Source organism: Phalacrocorax aristotelis, chromosome 10 (genome assembly GCF_949628215.1).
Source record: "Phalacrocorax aristotelis chromosome 10, bGulAri2.1, whole genome shotgun sequence".
Lineage (NCBI taxonomy): Eukaryota > Metazoa > Chordata > Aves > Suliformes > Phalacrocoracidae > Phalacrocorax > Phalacrocorax aristotelis.
Window position 1 is genome coordinate 12,855,174 of NC_134285.1, and position 23,595 is coordinate 12,878,768.

A 23,595-nucleotide genomic window follows, 5' to 3' on the forward strand; every position below is an offset into this window, starting at 1 on the left:
GTTAGCCAGAACACTGTCATAGAGAAAATTAATCTTTGCCTCATATATCTTACCAAAAGTGTCTTCCACCTGCTTCTCCTGCTGATCTTTGAGCACATAGTCTGCTAATTCAGCTAGCAAGGAGGAGAAAAAAAGGAACACAGTAATGATACAGTAGATTTCACAATAAACTCTTGTAACCTTACCCTGACTGAGAGAATTCTGCACTATAAGTGAAGTTGAAGAGTTAAATTAGGTTTTTCTTGTAAATTGTTGCTCAGGAAATAAAGAAAACAAGAAAGAAGAAGTTGAGACAGGAAGTACTGAGCAGAAGGAACTATTAATAGAGAGATTTTCCCCTAACAACCACAAGCTACTGTTCATCTGTTTCCCCGCAAGGCACAGGTTTAGGTACCCTGGCTAGATCTACCATGCATGAGGGACAGGCCACTTGAGCATACACCACTGTTTTAGATTGAAAATAGAATTTGTGAGAAATAGCTATAGCAAGTGACTGGATAATAATGATTTAAAAAACAAAAATTGCTTCCATACCTATTCTAGCATAAGCTTCTATGGTGTTGGAACAGAAATACAATTCATCCCCATTTTCACCATTTTCCATCGTATACAGGAAATCCATATTATTAAACTGATCACAGTTGCTGATATCAACTTCAGGATCTAGAATTAAAAAGGAGTACGCATTGGATCAATGAATATCCTAACCAAGGAGTAAAAAAACAGATAGCTGGACATGCAGAAAAGGCAGATGTGTTACTTCAGCATACTGCTTTGGCTCTTCATTGTATGTTGGCTAAGTGGGAACAGAACTGAACTCTCAGTAATTTATAATCACCCAGAAATCAACACTTTTCTCTTGCTAACCTCTGAGACTTCATCTCTCCTAGCAAAAAAACCCAGTTCCAGAATCTGTTCTATGACATTAAGGCCTACACACATGGCCCGGACTCATCCATACTATTAAACCTTCTTATTCTTCAGGATATGGTGGTACCATTCAAATTCCCTGTTCAGAACAATGCTGGGTCCATGCTAACCCCTGAATTACAAATTGCCTGTGAAGCTGCTAGTTGGCCAAGGCCAAAAACGTGCCAGGGACCATGCAAATATCTTCATAGCAGAGACGTCCATCTTCCAATAACTGGCGCCATAACCTGACAATGTTCGCTTTATCTACATCATCTCAGACATTGCTAAGGCTCAAAAGCATTCAAATCAGTGAAACATCTCTGATATAATAAGAGTCAGTCCTTGATCCCAAATTCATCCTACTTTCAGTCCCTGAGCAAGTGAGGCCGTGGGAGTGAAGAAACACCCCTACACGTGTTATTAACAGTCGGAAGTTGAGAAAGCAAAGGTCAATCTGGGAAATAATTAATCACAAAGATGACTCCAGATTCTGGTGCTCAGTCGTCCACTGATTTGCTCATGCACCTGCTGACACTGGTTACTCATGAAAGCAACAAGGATGCGAGGTGGTATCCTACAATTTGGTAACGTTTTATACCTATTGGGCACAGAGCTATAGGACTTCATATCCGGCACACATCTGTTCTTCTTTCTTTGCCACTCTCAACCCACACTCCAGCTCATTTGTTTAAAATAAGCTCTGCTATTGCTCCCCAGCCCAGTCAGCAGCACAGATACACTTTCATACTTTTATGCCAGCAAACTCAGGGAGAGCAGAATGCTCCACAAGCTCCACAAAATTCAGGAGCAGAAAGTTTGACCGCCAGGACAACCTCCTAATATGATTACCTCTAGGAACTTAAGTGCAAGGAACTATCATCTTAAGACCCTGGCCCTTCTGCTTTCCATCACGGAATCATAGAATCACTGGTCTGTGCCCTCAAAAGCTGTAAAATGCCATCTGGTAAAGAAAGTCCATTTTGTTGGTGCCTTAGAATCTCAGAAGGAAAAGAAATGCTAGTTTGCTTGCAGACTGGCTTCATCACAAACTCATCTAAAAGTCTCTGTTTTGCAAAGCTGTTGACTTGAAACTACAAAAGTGTTGACAATTACACTCGACCAGCTTATGATAAGAACATTTGCAAATAAACTACTTACAGGAATGATATCCAAACCAAAGATATTAGTCTCACACCTTGATGAGTGACATGCATAGAATGTTTTGTTAGACTCACTGAGCAGGAAGCTGTAAATACGTAGAGTTTTAAAAACTTGATATTTTCTGGAAGCAGTCACTATTTTATATACAGATACAGACAAAGTTATCATATCCTAAGACCAAGCATCTGTTGAATTTAGTCCAGCCACCATGACAAACTGCCATTAGATGGCTACATAACTGAGAGGAGACAGTAATAACTTAGAGCACGATAACTAAACTAATCAACCATTTTTTAGTGTTTTACTAACCTGCAGAGAAGTCACCTTCTTCATTTCCAGATGATTTAGGATCAAGAAGAGTATACAGATGCAATGGATCGATATCACTGTGCAGCAAATCAAGATAGCCATTTTCAGACACAAATGCTGAATCCATGATTTGTCTCTTGCTGTCTGAAATCAAATTGCAAAACAGTTAGCTATGACAAAACCACAGCTTTTGCCAACCAAAACTACAAGTCCTGCACTGTGGCTTTCTGTTGAAAAGACACTGAGGTCTTAAGGCTGTGGAACTGGCATTGCTTACCAAGTCTTGCGTTGAATTATAACCATGAGTTACTTAAACTTACAGATACAGCTTGTAATGAGAGCTATCTATTTTTCGCTCCAGTCAGGGGAGTGGGATACTGCAGTCTGACCACCTGGACCAAAAGTGACAGGTATTGAATAAGTCGCAACTGTTGTATCTTTATCAGGATATAAATGGTACAAGCACAGATCCAGCAGGTATCGGGGAAATGAGAACGCAGTAAAGAGGAAAGAAGAACCACCACATTCTTTACTGTCACAACAATTTCTTCTCAGGGGAAGCTTCTGGCTGGGATGCTACACCCAGTTCCTAAGCCCTGGAGGTGGCACTAGGAGACATCCCTTCAGCACAAGGAAGAGTGAAAGGTAGAACACTTATTTTATATAATTCTTACCCAAACCAGACGGTTGTGTACAGAATGACATGGTCACCTTCAGAATTAGCTTCTGGTAACAGGGCACTCACCAGCATTTTGGAATCTATCACAGTTATTTTTTAATCAATTTTCTTCCCCCCCTCAGAACTCACAGGTGAACCTGCTCATGAGCTGGGAATTGCTATAGCCTTTCAAACAGAGTGCCGTACAGTATCCAGACAAATCTGACTGATCTTAGGTGCTCCCTGCTCCAGTCACCCATGTTTATATGGGAACTGCTTAGACGGCTGCAGCTACATTTCTTGATAAAGTTTCTCTCTTCCTCCACCTCATTTTAAAGCCCTTCTATTTCCTTCCAGTTACTGCAGCAGGCACTAGGATAAGCTCAGACATTCCTCCTGGATATTCCACAGCTAGTGTAATAACACTACTTGTTGGTTATTCGTCATCTTTATTAAACTATTCCAAAACCAGATACTGGCTCTTCAGTGTTTACAGATTATAATATGCCACCTGAACACTCACAAGTCTATGGGACCTAATGGGATCCACCCGAGAGTACTGAGGGAGCTAGCAGAGGAGCTTGCCAAGCCACTCTCCATCATTTTCAGCAGTTCTGGCTAACAGGGGAGGTGTTTACAGATCATTATATTGGGATGCCAGCATGAAACGAACAACCAGAAAAATTTACAGACCATATCCTGTTAAAATAGGTGTCCACACACCACAGCCATGAAACATTTCAGCTTGGCATCAAGCACCATATTTTGCAATGAAGGGTAGCTATAATACAGCTCTCAAATATTCTGCCTTTAGCAGAATGCCATTGATGTCCTTGGTTGCACATGTCTACTTTCCTGAGATGTGCAAATGTGGAGCAACCTGCTGCACCATGAAGTCTACCTGCAACATGAAAAAAAGAGAAATACAGCTAACACTGCAGCTCTGATGAAAGAAGGCAAAGAAAACCTATTCACATGCTACCACATGCTGCTTTGTTATAAACTAATCATCATTCCTCTTACCACTCTACAGGGTTGTCCCTTTGAACAGATTGGAAATGGACCTCTCTGCATTCTGCTGCAGAAGACACCAGAATCTACAGGCAGAACTCAGAAAAGAGGGCAGGCACAGTGTGGTCCCAACAAGTAGGAATAACCTACAGTCAGATAATTCTCCTTTTTCATGTTGTGTGGCATCATTATGCTACCAAGATTACCAAAATTTGATATTATTGCATGCCATGCTATAAATAAAAAACAGAAGTTGACAAACCTGCATGAGAACCAAGAACATACCAGATTAACTTTTCAGTTTGTTGCAACACTTTGCTTTGCCCCTTCCTTTGTTGAATTAATATAAAATCTAGAGTTGGGCCTTTCAGAATGCCAGGTTGCTGGACTTTGTGAATAATGCTGTTGAAGCATTATCTCTGAGTCAATATAATTTTGGGGTTAGAGACAGAGAAATAATTGGGCAGAAGCCATAAAAGAAATGCAAGACAGGCAAGTGCATCACTCCCAGTTCAGTGATTGGTAAATGGCTTGATTGCAGCAGACAAAGAAAAGAGCAAGTCCTACAGAAAGAGACTAAGTAGGCCTACTTAATCTTTATGGAAGTGCTAAGCTTTAATTAAGTCAGAGTCATAAGAGCTTTTGCTATTTTAAACCTTTCATTCAATAGCATTTCCCCATGGATAAATACCTAAGTAATGCAAAAAGTTTTCAGCTACAATGGTCAGGAAGTCAGGAAGGAACCAAAAGGAAGTCTTGCCAGTGCCAAGTCCAGCTAGAGAGCTGAAAATTGGAACATAAAAGGTGCTATAACCCGGGAGCACAGGAGTGAGAGAAACGTAGCCTTCTACCTTGGGAAGAATGAAGATTGCCATTCTTTCAAGAATTAAAAACTTGATCACTTGTCTTTTTTGTTTCACCAGTCTGAATGGCCCTCAGCTTACCCTCTTTTTTGTTCATTACCTCGGTTATGACAATCTATACACAGCTGTCTTTCTATTGACTAAACTGGATTTGGGATACTGCTACTTCTTTCTGTAGCTGAACCAACAAATTCTTAATAATGGCTGTGCTTTGCTCTATTAAAATCATGGTGCCACCATGGAAGGCACTCTATCCAAGTGTGCAGGAAAAAATAAGTGAGTTTTTGAAAGATGAAAATTTCTACACTGAGAGAGCCAGAGGCAAGGAGAATTACGTCTCAGGGACAGCAAGTGTTTTGCTGCATGCTTTAACTGGAGCACACAAAATGAAACCAGGCATTACCAAGCTTGTTCACAACAGCAGTTCCTTTGCCAGGGCTTCCCCTTTTTTCTCATAGTATCCCAGCAGTCTTCCATCTGAGACCAAAGATGAATAAGCTCTGTACTACTCAGCACTTCCTCTGTTGTTTCATACATGACTTTAACTCAGTTTACTGATAATACATTTCTTCTGGGGTCTCATACAGTACTGCCAAAATGGGCATTTGGCGCATATTCACATCAGAGGCCTAAAAAATTTCATAATAATTTCTGTGTTGGGGCTGTGAATGCTAGAGCCAGCTCTCAGTGAGAGTAAGACAGACCCTGCATGGACCTGCAAGGCCAAGGACTTTAGTCCCCAGCAATGCCTGTGCTCTACTTTCTGGCAGGCCTCCATGCACAAAGTGCATGTGGTGGACAGGAGGAAGACAAGGAGTACTTCTAAATGTATTCCGCCATTCAGGAAGTTCAATCCTTTGTTGTTTGGACACTGGTTAAGACAGATTTTTTTTTTCTTTAAATCTTTAAATAACACTTTCTTTCTCCAGCAGCCTATATACTCCAGCTGCATTGCTATATTTGGTAGACCTGTGTTCCCTTTGTATTATCTCTGCGACGAATCAGCGCGTACCTGCTGCAGCAAGGTTTCTACCCAGGGTGCATTTGTTTTAGCGCTGTATTCTCAATATACAGCACAACAATATGATTCAATTCTTAGACCCTCAATGTTTTTTTTCAGTGCTCTTTTAGAGCCCAAGTGATGCCACATGAATTAAAAATGCTGGAAAAGTAGTAAGAGAACTAGTGAATATCACTGTACCAGGACCAAGAATTTAGTTAAAGGATTAGGTGTTCACTTAAATCACATACAAGTCTTAAGAGTTAGATGGGGCATTTAGCTTTCTAAAGATAAGGGAGGTGGTTGTGATTTACCATTTTGCCCCAATAATTTGATTTAACCATGTCTTATATTTTAAAGGATCAAAATGTTAAAGACTCCAGGCAATGGGGTCTGCTACTAACTAAAATCAAATGGCATCTAAGAGAATGGAGAAGGATTATACAGACGATAATGTAACATTTACTCCAAAAATAAGGTGGATGCTTCTGAGATTTGTTAGGGGGGTTCATTCCCAAAACTCTGTTGACATCTGAACTGACAGGCAACAAAATAATCTCCCACATGAGTACAAAGGTTAAGAAATGAAAATATGTAAAGTCATTTCAGGAACAGAGGAAACCCTCTCCGTGTTTTAATTTTTGTACCAGTTTAGGGAGCTGAGGATAATTCATAGAAAAGAGTAGTAATGCCATGCAAATCACACATTTCTTAACCAAAGGGTGACATAACATTACAGCTCCAAGTCTTAGATTACAGAAAAATAGGAGAGAAGGACTGCTGTTGATAGGAGGTTGAAAAAATTAATCAACCTCTTGTTTCTTCTTCACCTTTTGGTGAAGAAATATTATTTTCTTGCAGTACCCCACACTCATTAAATGCTACACATGAATCTGAGTGAAGCAAGCTGACAAAACCCAGGTTGTATCAAACTCCAAATAACTAGTCCAGTGAAACACTCGTACTTTAAGCTAAAAGCTCAGTATCATCAGCCACAATTTTACAGCCTTTTTTTTTTTAACAACTTTAGAAAATCTGTCTTCCTCTGAATGCCCCAAAGGCTACGTCACTGTACACAATACACACCCCAGAGGGCAGCGATGTGTTTCCCGGTTTTTGTTGCAGGCAGTGTTTTGGGGCAATGCTCTTTGGGAGGCAGGCAAGCCAGCAGCAAAGAGGGACGAAGTCCCCTCCGTGCTACAGTCATCTGCCTCCTTTTTGTCTCCCCAAATCCATCACTAATAATTGCTCTGCTCTACAGATACTAAACAGATTTTCATTTCAGAGATGGCCCGATTATTCATAAACTGCAAGTAATGGTGCTCAATTTATATTTAGCTTTGAAGGTTTTAGTTTCTATTTCCGATCTATGGAAGGCCTACATAACTGAAAGCCATTTTAACTTTTCCTGTTGTATTACCCAATTTAACAAAAGATACTACTATTACCGACAGTCTTTATCTTGCCAATGGAGTGGTGTGTTACTTTCCATGGGCTTTATAGTCTAAAAAAGGAAGAACAGAGATGACACTGGAAAAAAGCTGCTCCATATCCTTTGTCTCCTTTAAAGAAGAGTTTAAAGAAGTTAGAAAAAGTATGAATATCAGGTAAAAGGAGCTTCTGCCTTTCAGTGAACTTAGCTCTACAGTGACCAACACAACAGATAAAAGAAATGTTACTGGCCTTGCACCAGAGACAGTCGAGTTCAGGCAGACTAATAATACACTCTCCTGCAGGTGTCAGAGTTGTGTTTTGAGAGCAGAATTTGCCTTTTCATATCCCAAATCAGTTTGTGTGTCGCAGCTGTGCCCAGTTCTCCCATCCCAGCAGCAAGATGAAATAAAGTGGCACAGCAGACACCTTGTCTATAAGTTTTTTTGGCAGAAAAAGTACATTTGCACTCAGAGACTTTCTTCAAGACAGAATGTCAGCCCTGCTGAATGGGAAAGTAAAACTCTACGTTGTCTTGCCAGATCTGTCAAAAAAATGAAAATAAGCCAGTTTCTTTCAGTGATCCTTACTTTTGGTTTCTGTAGGAACACCATCCATACAAAAAAACCCAAACATGTTTTTAACAAAATCTGAAACAAACTACAGCAACCTTTTAGGCAAGGAACAAGGCTAGCCACAAATCAAATTGCTAAAAATTCTCCAAAATTTCACCTGCATTCAGACTTCATCCTACTAATATTTCAAGCAATACAAGTCCAGATACTGACACACTGTAGCTACCAATATCTACAAAAGGTAAGACGAGATTAATTTACCATGACAAAAGCACTGCATTCAAGAGTTGAGGAAAAACTTACCTTAGGAAACTGGACAGTTCCTGTTCTTTCACTCTGGATTCAGCACCAAAAAACAAGGAGAGCTGCTATCACTGCCCAAGGCTTATAGAAAGTAACATCAGAAAGGAGGAAATGAGCCAGAGCAGTCACTGCGGGAAAGTTAAAGGCTCAGGGGAAATTCCAGAGAGGAAATTTAAGAGGAACCTCCCTTCTAGCAAACCCTAGATTGGTAATGAATTGGTAACGATTTCCAGTGTTCCCCAGAATTCTTTTTCTCCTTTTTTATTCCAGTTCAAATCTGTCCCAAAGTCAAGCTGTTAAACAGTCCATCATTAAGAATCAAGCAAGCAGCATGTGGACAGTCTTACCTTGTAGCTCCATTTGGTATAACAAAAGTGAAAGTATTTCTTTCACATGTTCAAAGACTCTACTAATAGAAAATCAGCTTGGTATCTTGCGCAAGTGTCTCTTGCCATTGGCCCAAAATGACAAGTGGTATGTTCTACAAAACAGGAGCTCATAAATCGTCTGGCTTACGGATGGTGTTCAGGGTTTGCTTGTAGCAGCAGCTGACAGAATGTTTATTCATCTAATCATTGCTTACGCTACCAGCGTCTACCTGGCATAATAAGACAACCTTTTCAAGACCAGCTTCATTCATGAGCGTTCCTATCACAATGCCTATAGCAGCTTCTGTGTAGCTCTGCAAGCTTATTTATCTATTTTTCTATCTTTTATCATGCATAGACCTACACAGATTAGAAGTTAATTATGAAAGAGAATGTATTCTCAAGTGAGCAATTACTTTTTGTAGTATTATTTCATTGGCTGTAGCTTACAACAAAAGTTCCACCAGAGTCTGAAGGGGAAAGGAAGAAAGTGGGATTTGATGAAGCCAACGACATGCAGGACTTCTTCCTTCAGTAAGGCAAGTTTTTAATCAGCTGCTCGGTAACAAACGGCTTCTGCATAAGGCAGCAGGTCCTATAAGCAAAGCAGCTGATGACTTGTGTAAGCCTTTTACCTTTGCAGGGGAGATCCATTTCCACCAGGTTCCATGGAACATGCTCACTGAGAAGAGAAAAAGCTGCTTCCTTCCTGGGAGCAGCCGATCTGTTCCCAGTATTTACAGAGATACGGGGCTCAGCCTGCACTAGGCAGAGCACTAGCCCCTTCGGGCTCTCTAACCCACCAGGCAGCTGTGTTCTTGGAATTCTCTATGCACATTAGGAAAAAAGCAACATCTCAGTATAACAGGATTCAGAGCAGAAAATAATGAAAAGCTGCACAAATACAGATTCTGTATTTTAGTGCTCTGTTTTGATGGGGGACAATAATTCAATCACTACATGAGAAATCCCTAGAAAATTTTTTAGCCCTATTCTAATGTGCAGCACAACCCCACAAGCTACAAGCTCCTTCACTATCCCTGCAGGCAGATTTCCTTACCAGCTTCTGAGGCTGTAATCCCATGAAGCAATCTATATACTTCAATAACAAGAGAGTTCAGTTGTTTGCTGTGATTCTAGTTCATAACTGCAGCAAAGGCTGGTTCTTGTTCTTCAAGTGTTTCTGCACAACACTCATAGCTGCTTAGAAACAGCAGAAAGGAATTGCTGGAGCAAATCAGGGTACTGGTTCATCTAGAGGACTAATCTATAAAGATGGTCTTAGCTACCGAGGGAAAAGCAAACTGCAAAACAAGAGGCTGTGACAGCTGAGAACTGCCTAAGCTTCTCAGGTGACCATCAGCTTCTTTGCTTCAATGTTTGCTGATACACTGCCCTACTGCAAAAGGAGGGAACAGAACATATTGATTAGTATTGGGAGCACTGCAAAATCGATGTCAAGAGTGCACTTCGCAAGACGGGGAAAGCTGGGACTTTTTTGTCCAGAAATTTTAAAGATATGTTTTGTGGTAGAAGAAATAGTTGCAAAACCATTAAATAGTTAGTGAGAAACCTGCTGATACCAATCTGTTCCTGACCCAAGTTTTCTGTGCAAGGCCTCTTCAGAGTGAAACATATTGAACATAAGGCTGAAAAATTAACAAATTTCAAAAAGAAAGTAAAAAAAGAATTTGCTGCAAAAGAAGCTGGGGTCTCTAAAACAATTTGACTCATATCCTGGTGAACTAATGTCTTTGAAACCACTTTTTTAAAGCCTATCTCTACCACAAAATATAGAGGACAGTGACAATGGTTGAACATGTGATGAATGAAGACTAATGCTTCTTCTGATGCACCTCAGCTTCCCTCGGTCATGTCTCAAATAAACGCAGGCTTTGTGACAGAGATACAGAGCCAGGCATGACAGGATCAAAATGTTTGAATGGAGATTTTAGGTGCTACCATTACAAACATGAGAAGGAGCAGGTATTATTCCAAGCACTTCAGGGATTTAATTAAAATTAGAAACCAGACTATAAATACTCCCAGCCTAAGTGACACTAGCCCACTTGCTATGATATTCTACGTTTAAAATATGAATTCTTGGCATTAATTTGAAACTGGTAATAATAGAGCTAAAATCTTCCAGGCCAGTATTTTGCCCTTTCATGAACTATCTTAATTCTTTTCCCCCAACATTTCCCCTTGTACTTTCATCCATGCCTTGAGAGTTGATGTCCAATACTGTATTTTAGGAGCAGAAAAACCATATACCTCTCTCTATGTTGCAGTCCAACGTCCTTCCATCAGTTTTACAGGACTACCCCAATATTAAGTATGCTTTATTCTCCTTTACAGCTGCTTGTTTTTGTAAAAATAATTCTGAATGCTATAATTTAGGCTAGGGTTCTCTCATTTTACATAGGAGAGACAATGTTAGGATTGTCCCAGAAATATCCCTATTCTCCAACATATACATTAATCTTCAGGTGAGTCAGACTAAAACATGAGTTTACTGCCTCAGAATTATAAGTTGTCTGCATTTTTATCTCTCCTGCTGCCCACTAAAAAACTCAGAACTCTTGAATCCAGCCTCATAAGTCATTAAGTACTTCCCCTCGAATTTGCATCAGTCTCTTGTAAACAGTGCAATTTTGTTGCTTATAGACATCTGGAATTTAAAGTGGAGAGCATTCCTCCCATATGTGATTGAAAAACATAAGATATTTCCCTACCTGAATTGCCAGCATGTGCCATGAACAAATGCTACTCAGACTATAAATGGTTGGTATGTCAGTTGAGAAAAACCTGATCTTTGCATGGTCTCTTTATCCACTCTGCACTTCTGGTCTGCAAAAGGTGGTAAAGAACAAGTTTTATTATGGCCTTGCTATGAAAGTGAGTATCCGGTAGCTACCCTGAATGGGCGGATGTCTTTTTAGCTGCTCTTGCATTACATTCTGCTTTCTTCTCTTCCCCACCTGCTCTCCACTGATGCACTTTGCACTATGCCACAATGCAACCTCAAAATTCAATAAACAAAAGTAAATCTTTAACAAAACAAAAAAGAAAAAGAAGCTGATTTACCAGAAATGTACTTGCTTCCTGTTGGCTTCTTATCTGCCATGTTTTGAGGCTTACTGCCATAGAGGTTTAGACAACAGAGGGGAACCAAGGTGTTCAAGTACAGGTCCCATTTTTCCACAAATGTCAGAGATATCTTCCTTGCAAGGTCCTCCCTGTCTTTTTCGTGGAGCAAGGCTTGATGGTACTCCTTGGATATCACATCTTCTTTCAGCATGAGGTTAAGCAATGCATGGTCATCAGAAGTTGTAGCAGTTGAAAGAATCTTCCTTACTCTAGGCAGGATCTCCTTAAAGAGATTCATACCTGCATCTGAAGATTGAAGGAGGTCTGAGCAAAATCTGAACTGTTTCAATAAAAACAAAAAAATAAAAAAAATCCACTCAGTATCAAAAAGATGAAGTGAAAAAAAAAGTTAAGACACTTTGGCCTGCAATAGCAGAGATATTTCCTCATTTGATAAAGCCTTTAAATAACATTTCCAACAACAAATAAATTCCTGATGAAATGATACAATAGCACAATTCTTCCAAGCATTCATAAAACACAATTTTCCAATCAGCAACATGGTCACCCCCAAAAAAAATTAAAAAAAATATTTATCCCATTAAAGAAGGATTGCTATAGGTGGTCTTTGTATCCTGGCCAAGGTGGAGTATGGGCCAATTAGTGGGCCCAGCAAGGTCATTGCTGAATCAGAACAGTACCAAAAGCTTCAGCACAAAACACATCCTCGGCAAGAGGGATTGGTTTAAAACTTGGAGACTCCAATGTAAGATTAGGGATAAGATTGTGAATAAATTCTGCTTTCATGAAAGTCAAATGGGTTAGAACCACAGTAAAAATTCTGGGGTAAAAAAATTATCTCAAATCTTGCTTTGGTTTCTGCTGAATCTGAAGTTATTAGGAAGAAACATGACTAGGAAACAAGTTGGACGCAACTTCCATATATTCTTATTCAAAGTTAACATACTTGTATTCCAAGGGGCAGACTCTTTAAGTTAAATTCCTTAAACCCAGGAGTTTCCAAGTCTCCAATTTAAATAAGTAGCAAATCTTCCATACCGCCAAAAAATACAGCTCCAAACATACTATAAACTGGGCCCTCAATTCAGCTCAAAATTATTAAGAAGTCTTTTTAAAATATTGCCTTCTTGAGTAATTTCTTGCTCTTCTGTTCCAGAGCTCAAGAATAGGCAATGTCTAATTACGGCACTTCAAATACTTCTAAATGCAATCAATAGTGTCTTACCTTTGTCATAAGAACATTTCTAATAGGGAGTATATCAAAGAATGGGTGTCTTCAGGCTGGATAACATAAAAATGAAAACCCCCAAGTGTTCAGCAAGAACAGAGTAAAAGGAACACAGAAAATTATCGTGATCAGATGAGTAAAATGTATACTACAAGTATACAGTAAAGAGTACAGTAAAAAGTACTCTACGAGTATTTTTTTTCTTGGTAAAAGTGCAAAGATTATTAACCATTGTATATGGTGACTGCCTGCACAACACAGAATAAATCTACAGAGCCAACATCAAAAGGGTGAATGTCATTAGTTACCAGAACATTAATGTGTTTAACATAAGCACCTCTGAGCCAAACGTGAACATCAGTCTTGTTGTAAGCAAAAACAAGGTATACAACTTATGAGCTGGGTTAATTAGATTCTATTAACACGGTTCTTATTCATAGTAGCTACATTTGCTGTAAATACTGTAAATTAAACTAATTTTCTCATTTATACAACATTTTAAAGGCAATGTTTTACATTTCCAGATCTTTGATCATGAAAATGTGTTTTATGAGGCTCAAATATATAAAAATGAATATCTAGAATTAAAGAGATTCTATACAGTGCTTTCTAATGCTGATTTATTTTCTTTATGCCTATTTAAAACTTTCTACTTAATGATCTGTACAATGTTTTGCAGTGGCTTGTGTTTAGGCATTGCAACTGTTTGGGGATGAGTATTTAAGTTTTTTAGAATAGAAGCAACAGCATTATAAAGATGGTAGTGGCTAAATAAACAGTTACCAACTACTAACAATTTAGTTTACACTATAGTTTTTTTCTACTTTGTTTTACATATCTAATTGTTATAGCAGGACCTACAGCCTTGAAATAAATACTGGGGCAAAATTTCTAGGGCTGTCTAGGGGCTTACAGATGGGATCTTTAAACTCATAGAATCATAGCATCGTTAAGGTTGAAAAAGACCCTTAAGACCATCAAGTCCAACCGCTAACCTATCACTGCCGAGTCCACCACTAAACCATATCCTCAAGCACCACATCTACTCTTCTTTTAAGTACCTCCAGGGATGGAGACTCCACCACCTCCCTGGGCAGCCTGTTCCAATGCCTGACAACCCTTTTGGTGAAGAAGTTTTTCCTAATGTCCAACCTAAACTTCCCCTGGCGCAGCTTGAGGCCGTTTCCTCTCGTTCTATCACTTGTTACTAGGAAGAAGAGACCGACCCCCACCTTGCTGCAACCTCCTTTCAGGTAGTTGTAGAGAGCGATAAGGTCTCCCCTCAGCCTCCTCTTCTCCAGGCTAAACAAGCCCAGCTCCCTCAGCCGCTCCTCATAAGACCTGCTCTCCAGACCCTTCACCAGCTCCGTGGCCCTTCTCTGGACACGCTCCAGCACCTCAATGTCCTTCCTGCAGTGAGGGGCCCAAAACTGAACACAGTACTCAAGGTGCGGCCTCACCAGGGCCGAGTACAGGGGCACGATCACCTCCCTGCTCCTGCTGGCCACACTATTCCTCATACAAGTCAGGATGCCATTGGCCTTCTTGGCCGCCTGAGCACACTGCTGGCTCGTGTTCAGATGGCTCTCAACCAACGCCCCCAGGTCCTTCTCCACCAGGCAGCTCTCCAGCCACTCCTCCCCAAGCCTGTAGTGTTGCATGGGGTTGTTGTGACCGAAGTGCAGGACCCGGCACTTGGCTTTGTTGAATCTCCTACCGTTGGCTCCAGCCCAACGATCCAGCCTGTCCAGGTCCCTCTGTAGGGCCTTCCTGCCCTCAAGAAGATCGACACTTCCACCCAGCTTGGCATCATCTGCAAACTTACTGAGGATGTGCTCAATCTCCTCATCCAGATCACTGATAAAGATATTAAACAAGACTGGCCCCAACACTGAGCCCTGGGGAACCCCGCTCGTGACCGGCCACAGCTGCCTAAACAAGACTGTAGGCTTAGTATGGGATAAGTATTCAAATAAAATGTAAATATTTTTCTCTTTATTTGTTACTAGGTTTTTCTACCTTGATTATTGCCATGATTTCTTACCACCGTTCGACACATTTGAAAGTGAAGCAATAATTCCACCTGATAAGAAGCAATGCACTGAGAGAAACTTACTAAATCTTTAAAAAAACTTTTATGTATAATACTGCAAATTCTTAAGATCCAAAATACCTTTGTAGAATAAAAAGAGTTTGCTGCTTTTTCCAAACATTCATGTTTGTGTTCAATACCAGAAAGTGCATGTGAAGCGCTGGAAAAATAAGCTATCGCATTATCTAAGAGTATGATTTTTACTTGCAGTACAGGTAGGTAACAAGTTTTACTGTAACTTTAAAAATGGCAACTGAGAAAAGCAGATTAATTTATTTTCCTTATGGAAAAGTAAATCACTTGGATCTTTCATGCATATTCTTATCTCACTCAGAATTTGTCTTTTAAACATCTTTGCCTTTAAAGTTGCTGCCTACATTGATTCAAAACAGAAGAGACAACACTAGTTTTGTTGAAGTATGAGTAGGAATAAGCTCCAACTCATTCAGAGTGGCATTGCTCCCAGGGTATTGCATGAAAAGGACTGTTTCCCTTAGTTTTATCAACATAAAACTGCGCTGAATAAGATGCCTCCACTTGTACTTTACCATCTTGTGGAGCAGAACACCTGCTGAAGGCAGCTAGGGCTGGGAACTGCTATCACAGCATATCTGAATGAGTTTACCACAGCTTGGGGAAGATAGATGGTCTGAATCTCAGCTTCTCCTGCATTCAGTGTGCTCTTGAATGGGTTCAACAGATTTAAAAAAAAAAAAAAAAAAAAAGGCAAAAAAACCCAAGACCAAAAGTATTGTCTCCATTATTTGGCCAGGGAGGTTTTCAGAAACCATCATTAGTGACATTCAAGGCCCCTCCTGACTAAGAAGTCTCCTTCTTGACGGAAGGTGGAGAGTTCAAGCCACATGAGAAGCTCTGTATTAAAAGAAGAAACTCAATTTAAGCTGTAATCCTCAGCCAGTTTCTGCAACTCATTGACCTGCTGCACTATAGCTCTGCAAAAGCCAGATACAGAAAGCCTGAACAAGCGTGCTCCAGGGCATAACTGTGTTTGACTGTGAGGGGATATAATGGTGTGGGAATGGTAGATTTCTTTTTGCGGGCAAAAACCTCCCCTCCATAGGATAGTTCATTCCAGAAGCAGACAGGCAAGTGAGCAAATACTTTGTGATAAATCACGATTGCCACTTAAGCATGAGAAAGGCAGATTTTCTGCAAGTGTTTCACACCTTAAGCAATTTCCACCTGCAAATGTGCCCAGGCAAAGTTCACCATGAATAGGAGATTATAGGCTTTTCAACCCAAATACAATATTGTTTGTTTTACTATGTCTAGATTTGAGACAGATCAAAAATGGGATTGCCTTTGCATGGGTGTTAAGATATAAAGATTTCAAGCTGATTTCTGTTTTACTATTCCCACGTATTTTGAGGATTCTTGAGGAGTTTTCCAAAAAGATCTCCAAGATCATAATCTGAGAGAAAATGTGGTTCCTATACAGCTGTCCCCAGCTTTTTATCTGGGCTATAGGCAAACAAAACAAGCAATAATCTGCTAGAAGTACTCTGCCTTTGACCTCAGAACTGATTAACTTGTAGCTAAGGCCAAAATAAGGGAAAAGGGACTACAGTGGCTTAAGCTTTGAAAACTTGATTCAAGTTCTAATGCTGCTACAGTCCTAATGTGCAATTTTGAGAAAAATAATTAAATGTGATTTCTATTTCCGCTTTTGTTTTTGCATTTGTATAAATAAAAAAAATCTTACTATATTGACACTAGATAAAATCTACAGACTCATGACACACCCAGGTGCCAGGTACCGAAGGACATAACCTGGCCTACATTGTAACACTCTCAGCTGCTTCACTGTCCCTAGAAAAAACTTATTAATTGCTAAGATTTTGCTAAGACTATCTGGATTTCAAAATTAGCTGTAAACTCTGGGCAGCATCATATTTACTTAGAAGTGATACTTCCCCTCAGTGCAGAGAAATGAAAAGCATGAGTTCTCCTTTTTAACTAACTTTCCTCTTTAAAATGTATCATAGCACAAACAATGTGTGTGAAAAAGAGAACTAAGTCAGCCTGTACATTTTTACTATTTTTTCCTTCTTATGTTGCTATTGTTTAGCACTTTCTACAGCTAAGGCATGTCTTTTCCTTTGGACTTTGAGAGGAAGACTACAATGATGATCCTTAAAAAGAGATACAGCTGCTATGAAACATCACTCTTACCTACATAAGCTGTGTGTCAGTTAAAGAGAATCCTTAGAACAGGAACGGGAGTTGTGCAGTTGAATACATACATTCTTCTGAGAAGCAAAGTAGTGAAATGCTGATGCCTATATATTATACAGGCTTGAGTCATTACAATCGGAAAGTAGGGAAACTTGTTAAATAGCCCTTCCAGTCCAAGAAAAATTGCTCAACCAGCAGCACAATCAAAGCTCTTCAGCCTGGACAGAAGGAATCCCAGACAAAAATTCTGGTACTGAATCCAATTTATGCCCAGAGAGGCCAAAAACACTAGCTGACTGGAAAACCAGAGCTTGAAGATACAGCCAACAGCTCAGACAACATGAAAGGAATTTTCAAGGAAGTACAGTTCATTCATAATACAGTACCTACTGAAATCAATAGGGACTTTGCAGCAATGTCCCTGAGCATTAGAAAATGCTGCCCTTAGTGAATATCTAATTACCAGCCTATCCCCTAACTTTGTTACATTTTGCAAAGCTGGACTGCAGGAACTTACTTTGGATAAATCTTAGGATGGAGACTTTGGTTACCAGTGTTGGGTCTTCTGACGTGCATACATACTCACACAGGATTTCCTAAGTAATTCTGCCAAGGTTTACAGCTCTTGAATGTAAAATCTTTTATGTCTATTATGAGCTATGTAGGAAAGCAAAGGCATGATATTATGGAAGATGTTTTGAACGTAAAAGTCTTTTATATTGCGGGTTGTTTTTTCTTCCCCAGAGTTTGTTTTTTAAACCGTCTGATCAAATCTTCCCTGCTTCCTTACCTCAGAAACTAGCTGTGCTTCCATTGATGCGTAGAAGTCATTCATCATTCTTCCATGCCTACACTTCTAGTATCACCTACCATATTGCTTCCCAAACACTATGATGAGCCTCAGTAGCGCAGCATGAACACTGCAGGTGAGACACGGCATAGAGTCCAACATAATGCACTACAATACTGCTGGTTGTACTGGCAGCTTACCCAGAACATCATTTCCTCAAGAGACTTTAGGAACTCAAAAGATTGGGAGTTTCCAATCTAGTAGATGCAAAGAAAGATTAGAGCCTCAAATATTTGTGGTCATTCAGAATCTCACAGAACTTTGGACAAGCATTCTCAGAAGGCTGATGGAGCCAGGCAGGCTCAACGGAAGACCTGTTTAGATGACTGCTTTGCAAAGTCCTGCTAGAATAACTTCAAAGGGCATTCCTGCAAAATGACCTTGGTTTCTACTTTTATTAGGCTGGGATATCCACGTTTGCTGCCAGTCTGTCATAAACAGTCAACGGAATTCTTCTGTTTCTGTAAAATATTAGAGTTTAAAAAACCCACAGCCCTCGCACTATTAGCTTAGTAACATAAATCATAGTAAGCAACATAACATCAATTTGCCAGCATAGCTTGTGCAGTCCAGATTCGTTGCTGTGCCAAGAGGACACAGCCAACACAAAGCCTCTGTGGAGAATTAGGCAGATATATGAAGACAAAGACATGAAGCTGTTTTCAGCAGCAAGGAATCAAATATTTTCTAAACTAGCTTTGTGTTGATAGGCTCACATTTAAACTATGAATTCCACCACTTTCTTCCTCACCTGAATACCAGTGATTCATTACTTTCACTGGCAGTAGAATGATTGTGCTATGGTACACGGTGGAACTTCCCAGTGGAAAAAAAGCCTTAAACAACTGAAAATTAACAAAATGCTGCTGGTTTAGCAATATTTTGCTAGAACACTGCTGATTTATAAGAACACCGTTCTCTTATTACACTATTTTTACTAGCAGAAGGTATTTTGCCAGGAAGCCAAGGATGGAGTGTGAAGCATTTTCACTAGCAGCTGGCTGCAGCTGCATGCTCTGCAAGCACGCCAGGAGCACCAGGACCTGCAGCAACATCCAGCTGCTGCCTGGCCTACAGATGGAGGAAAAGACACTGGGAAAAGCACTTATCCCTTCCCTTGGTTTTCAAGAAGATCAGTGTACAAATGCACAGACCTCTTAGTAGTAGTTTTGGGACAGACAGTGTACAACAGTATTCATCTTGTTAACAGAAGGACTTGTTACTTATCTATAGCTGAGAGCAATTAAAAATAAAAAGAAAGAAAGAAAAGAAATTCATGTTCTTTCTGTCACCACCACTGGACTTCATATAACTAGTCCAGGATACTGCTACATCAGAGCATATGACAAAAAAAAAAAACAACAAACCCTGTGCATACTGGTGCATTGGAGCATGTGACAAAAAACTGTAATTCCCCTTACACTGAAATAAAATAGAGCAAGAATGGGAAACAGAATACAAATGCAAACCCAAAGCAACAAGGAAAAGGACGTATGCAAAACCACAGCCTATGTCAAGAGTTTCAGAATGATGGAGGCAAGAAAACTGGGCAAAAATACTACACTGACAGTTGAAGAAACCACATATTTTAGGGGCTTCCCTATAGCATTTCTGATTTTTGTCAACTAAAACACACACCAGACACAAAAGATACTAAAATCCACATCAGACGCAGTAGCTTTACCTTTAGTCACTTGAATAAACCAGCACTTACCACAACGTTCTTTCCAGTAGCTGTGCTGTTACTCTTGTAACCACAGACAGTGAACATGGTATAATAGACACAGTCACACCGCCTTCTTTTTCAGGAGCCCCAGGTCCATGTTTCCAGAGTCTTGCAGTGTGGTCTCTGGGCTGCCCTGCCACGGGGAAGGGGAACCCTCAAACCCTTTTCCTGAAGCTGCTCTATCCTGCATAAAGGATGATAGCCAGACAGTCAGTGCATTCTCTGAGAAACAAACAGGTTTGAGTCCTTGCCCTTCTTCCAAGGTTTATTTCAGTATTTTCAACTGGTGATTTTAAAGATGTATGGATCATGAATTCAGGCCAATTCACAGGAGAAACAAATGCCTCACCCTCCAGCTGGGGAGTCAGGCAGAACAGCCTTCATGGGAACAGCTGTGGAGGCCTCCAGTAAAGCCCAGAGCTCCCTCCTCTTCTAAACTGGGAGGTTGAGTCTTGTCACCTTTCAGACAGCAGAGGGAATTGTGGTGTCTTCCCGAGAACAGACTCCATTATAAAAGGGGCTCATAGGCCACAGATATGAACTTTGCTTTTGGTTTTGCTAAAAGAGGTTGGGTCCCTACCTCCAGGAGAGGTTCAGAGCTGTATACTGCATATGGAGCAAGATATCTCCAGTAGCACCTGGTATATCTTGTAAAGAACGTGTAGTCAACATGCTGGACCCCGTTCCAAGGTACTTAATGTTCCTGTGGCTTTTATGGAGGATCCAGCTACCTAAAGACCGGTCCTGAGCACCTGTACCTCTTTGTATCATTCAGGCCTACAGAAACAGTATGGATTTTGTGAATTTTAATTCCTCAGACACCCCTCAAGTTCTCTGTGACTAAGTACAAGGAATTTTAGGGAGCTGAAGCTATTCAGTGAACTAGAAAATAAATAATAAATCAAGGAAAGATACTGTTAAACAATAATGCTGTAGAAGTAGGGACCACAGTCTGGTTCACAAAAATCTGCAGGTCAAAAGAATTAAGAACTGTAGGTACCGGTTTCTCACTTCATTGCATCACCAGATTAGGAACACTTTCTTACTTCTCTTTTTTGTGTTTTGTCTATATCCTACTTTTTTCTGAGAAAGTTATTGCCTTTACCACCCCCCTAAAACCAATTTAGAATAAATAAGAACAACTAATGCAAGCAAATATAGCAAAAGCTGCTTAACCACAGCCTCCACAACAAAAGATGAAGTAGACATGGCCAGTGAAAGCAGTGGTTGAAGAATTGTCCAGCAAGAACCTCAGGGATCTGAACAAGACTATGTAGATATTACTAGCAGCAAGGAAAAAAAAAGTTAAGGAATAGGCACCTTACAGCTTTTATAAGCAACTTCAACTTCTACTTTTGCAGACAAAATAGTAGGAGCACCAGTACTCAATTCTTTGTATTAACTTCCTGTTGTATTACATTTCTCAACTGTTTGATAACCCTTAGGGTCTTTCATTTAATAGGTTTAGATTACTTTCACAGTAATTTTTTTTTTCCCCTCAGCAAGCCTATAGAGGACTGGCTTAAGTCAGGCAAGGTATTGAATACTTGTGTGTGTGTGTGTACAGGCCTTTGAAATTCATATAGCAAAGAAGGGAAGGGACCCCAAGCACCTCTTTTGGCGAAGTCAGAAGACTGTTGCTCTGGGAAATGGATCCTATCCCTTCTTACCAGAGTGGATCTATGAAGTCACTTAAACCAAACTGTTGACAGGAGTCCAAACAGCCCAAGTTCCTATTTTTGGAGTTGAGAAATAAGAGATGATTTGCAGAAGTAACAAGTACCAAGAACTGCAGCCGAGAATGACTGAAGCTTTGAACATATCAAGAGATATATAAAGCTAATCACACTAAGACAACTGCATCCAAATGTTGGGGAGAAACGCACCCAAAGATGGAAGAGAGCTGATGACTGTTTTGGTTTGCCTTTGTCTTGGCTGTTTCTCAGTCACCACTGCACAATCTCAACATAAAAAGATACTGAAGTAAACTCAATAATTGCAAAGCATTTTGTCTCCTGGGTAACTGTACTAGAGATTCCTACAGCATGAGTGGCCTAAAGCCACACAGTGAATACAGAGGATAAAATGGATAGTTAATAAAAATATGTAATGTTTTCTTGATTTTTTTCCTAACTGAAAGGAATACATATACTACTGCACTTTTTAGAATCAAAACCAGTTACTGTGCAATAATGGGTATTTATACTTCTCTCTTGAGATACTCAAAAATTATTTTTCATCTCTTTAGGTATAACTGAATGAAGGACCATACAGTTTTTTTTTTTTTTTTTTAATCTCCATTTATATTTAGGGCCCAAACCTCTTCAGCTTTGACATATCTTTTGATTACCCATTTCTTCTTGATGGCAGAACTTGATCTCTACTGAGTGTATTGCTATGTATCACCCAACTAAAAGACAGTACCATGATCTATCAGGTAAATGCTGCAGCTTCTCCCCTGTTAATACAGAGCTGCCGATTACAACAATTCAGGTATGTACAGCCAAAAAATTCCATAGAAACTGGTTCTGGGCCAAAGCAGGAAAGCATCTTTCACAAAATAATTAGGAGGAGACCTATTAGAACAATTTCTATTTAGTACCTTCTCTATTTTGGCCCATCTCCTCAAAATGTAAACATTTTATTGAACCTCCAACAAACCCTGTAAGTGTATCTAATACAAGTGAGGTAGCAATTATTCTTGGATTAACAATATTTCTCAATATGCAGAGGAACAGAATACTTAACCGTAAACACCACGGAGATACTTTAACCAGAGGAACTACTGTTGAGTTTTTAAAAATATCCTTGTGCAGTTTACAGGGCAGGTCTCTGATACCATGCCAGGAGAAGATTCTGGGCATCTCTCCAAGCAGAAAGAGAAATCAGCTGACTTCATATTAATCTTGTGAATAGAATACCATATTCGTCTTAGAGGAGGTTCTATTTATTGTTGAAACAGAGGCTGAGAGAGATTTCTCAGCTATTCATACCAAGCCTTTGGCATTGATAGTGCTGTACGATAGAAAGGCCATTATTTGTTCTGGGGAGGGGATTGCCTGCAAGGCAACGGCAAGCACACAGCAGCAAATGATACAGTTTTGAACTATTTATGCTCTGTGTTTCAGTCAGCAACCAAATGAAATCTTAATGCATTTAATGAATGCTCAGTGTTCTCCTGTGTACAAACCTGAAAACCAAACCACAATTCATAAATTCAGTGTAACTATCTTTACATTTTGTGCTGTTGAAGCAGTATTTGAGGATTTACCTTTAGGGTGTTGCTAATCTTTCCAACGTTCAAATAACTTGTAGTTAAATCAGAACACTGTAAAAATGTTGAAAATAGGACAGTTTGTTCTGTGAAATCCTAGAAAACACTGGAAACTTCTAATGAGGTTTTGCTTGGATGTATTTTTCAGGGATGAATGTCACGGACTCCTGACAGATGTTCTGCAGAAGACCTTTATTGTCAGCTTTTCACTGCTTATATATCTTTTCGACACATTCTCCACATGATCACAAACACAAACAGTTTCTGTTATTCGTCAGCTAGCTCTAAGCACGCGCCTTATACTACATTCTAATAGGCTGTTCTATTTGCGCTACCTCATTTGTTTTGGCTTGCTTAATTCTTTCTTGGCATTCCCACACTCCTGTCTTTTTTTACTGCCGCGTTGCTTCAGCTCAAGAACGGGTCAAACAGTGCTAAGTTACTTGCAAATTCATCCCCTACAGTATTTATTTTAAAACAAGGAAGAATGCTTTTCTAATAATCCCATAATGAAGACCAAGGATTCT

The 23,595-nt window shown here is 39.8% G+C and overlaps 1 protein-coding gene across 2 annotated transcripts in view; it reads right to left on the reverse strand.

Moving 5' to 3' along the window:
• CIITA (class II major histocompatibility complex transactivator) overlaps positions 1-8,311 on the reverse strand; it is a 30,053-nt gene extending 21,742 nt beyond the window's left edge. The window contains exons 1-4 of one of the 2 annotated variants that reach the window (XM_075105306.1): positions 8,224-8,311; positions 2,383-2,526; positions 535-663; positions 54-113 (exon numbers count right to left, since the gene is read on the reverse strand). In XM_075105306.1, coding sequence (XP_074961407.1) covers positions 54-113; positions 535-663; positions 2,383-2,509 — 316 coding nt within the window. In that variant the 5' untranslated portion in view covers positions 2,510-2,526; positions 8,224-8,311. Of the gene's footprint in view, positions 1-53; positions 114-534; positions 664-2,382; positions 2,527-3,733; positions 3,879-8,223 lie in introns of those variants that run through there. The other variant, XM_075105304.1, reaches the window with a different exon arrangement.
• Positions 8,312-23,595: the final 15,284 nt, after the last annotated feature.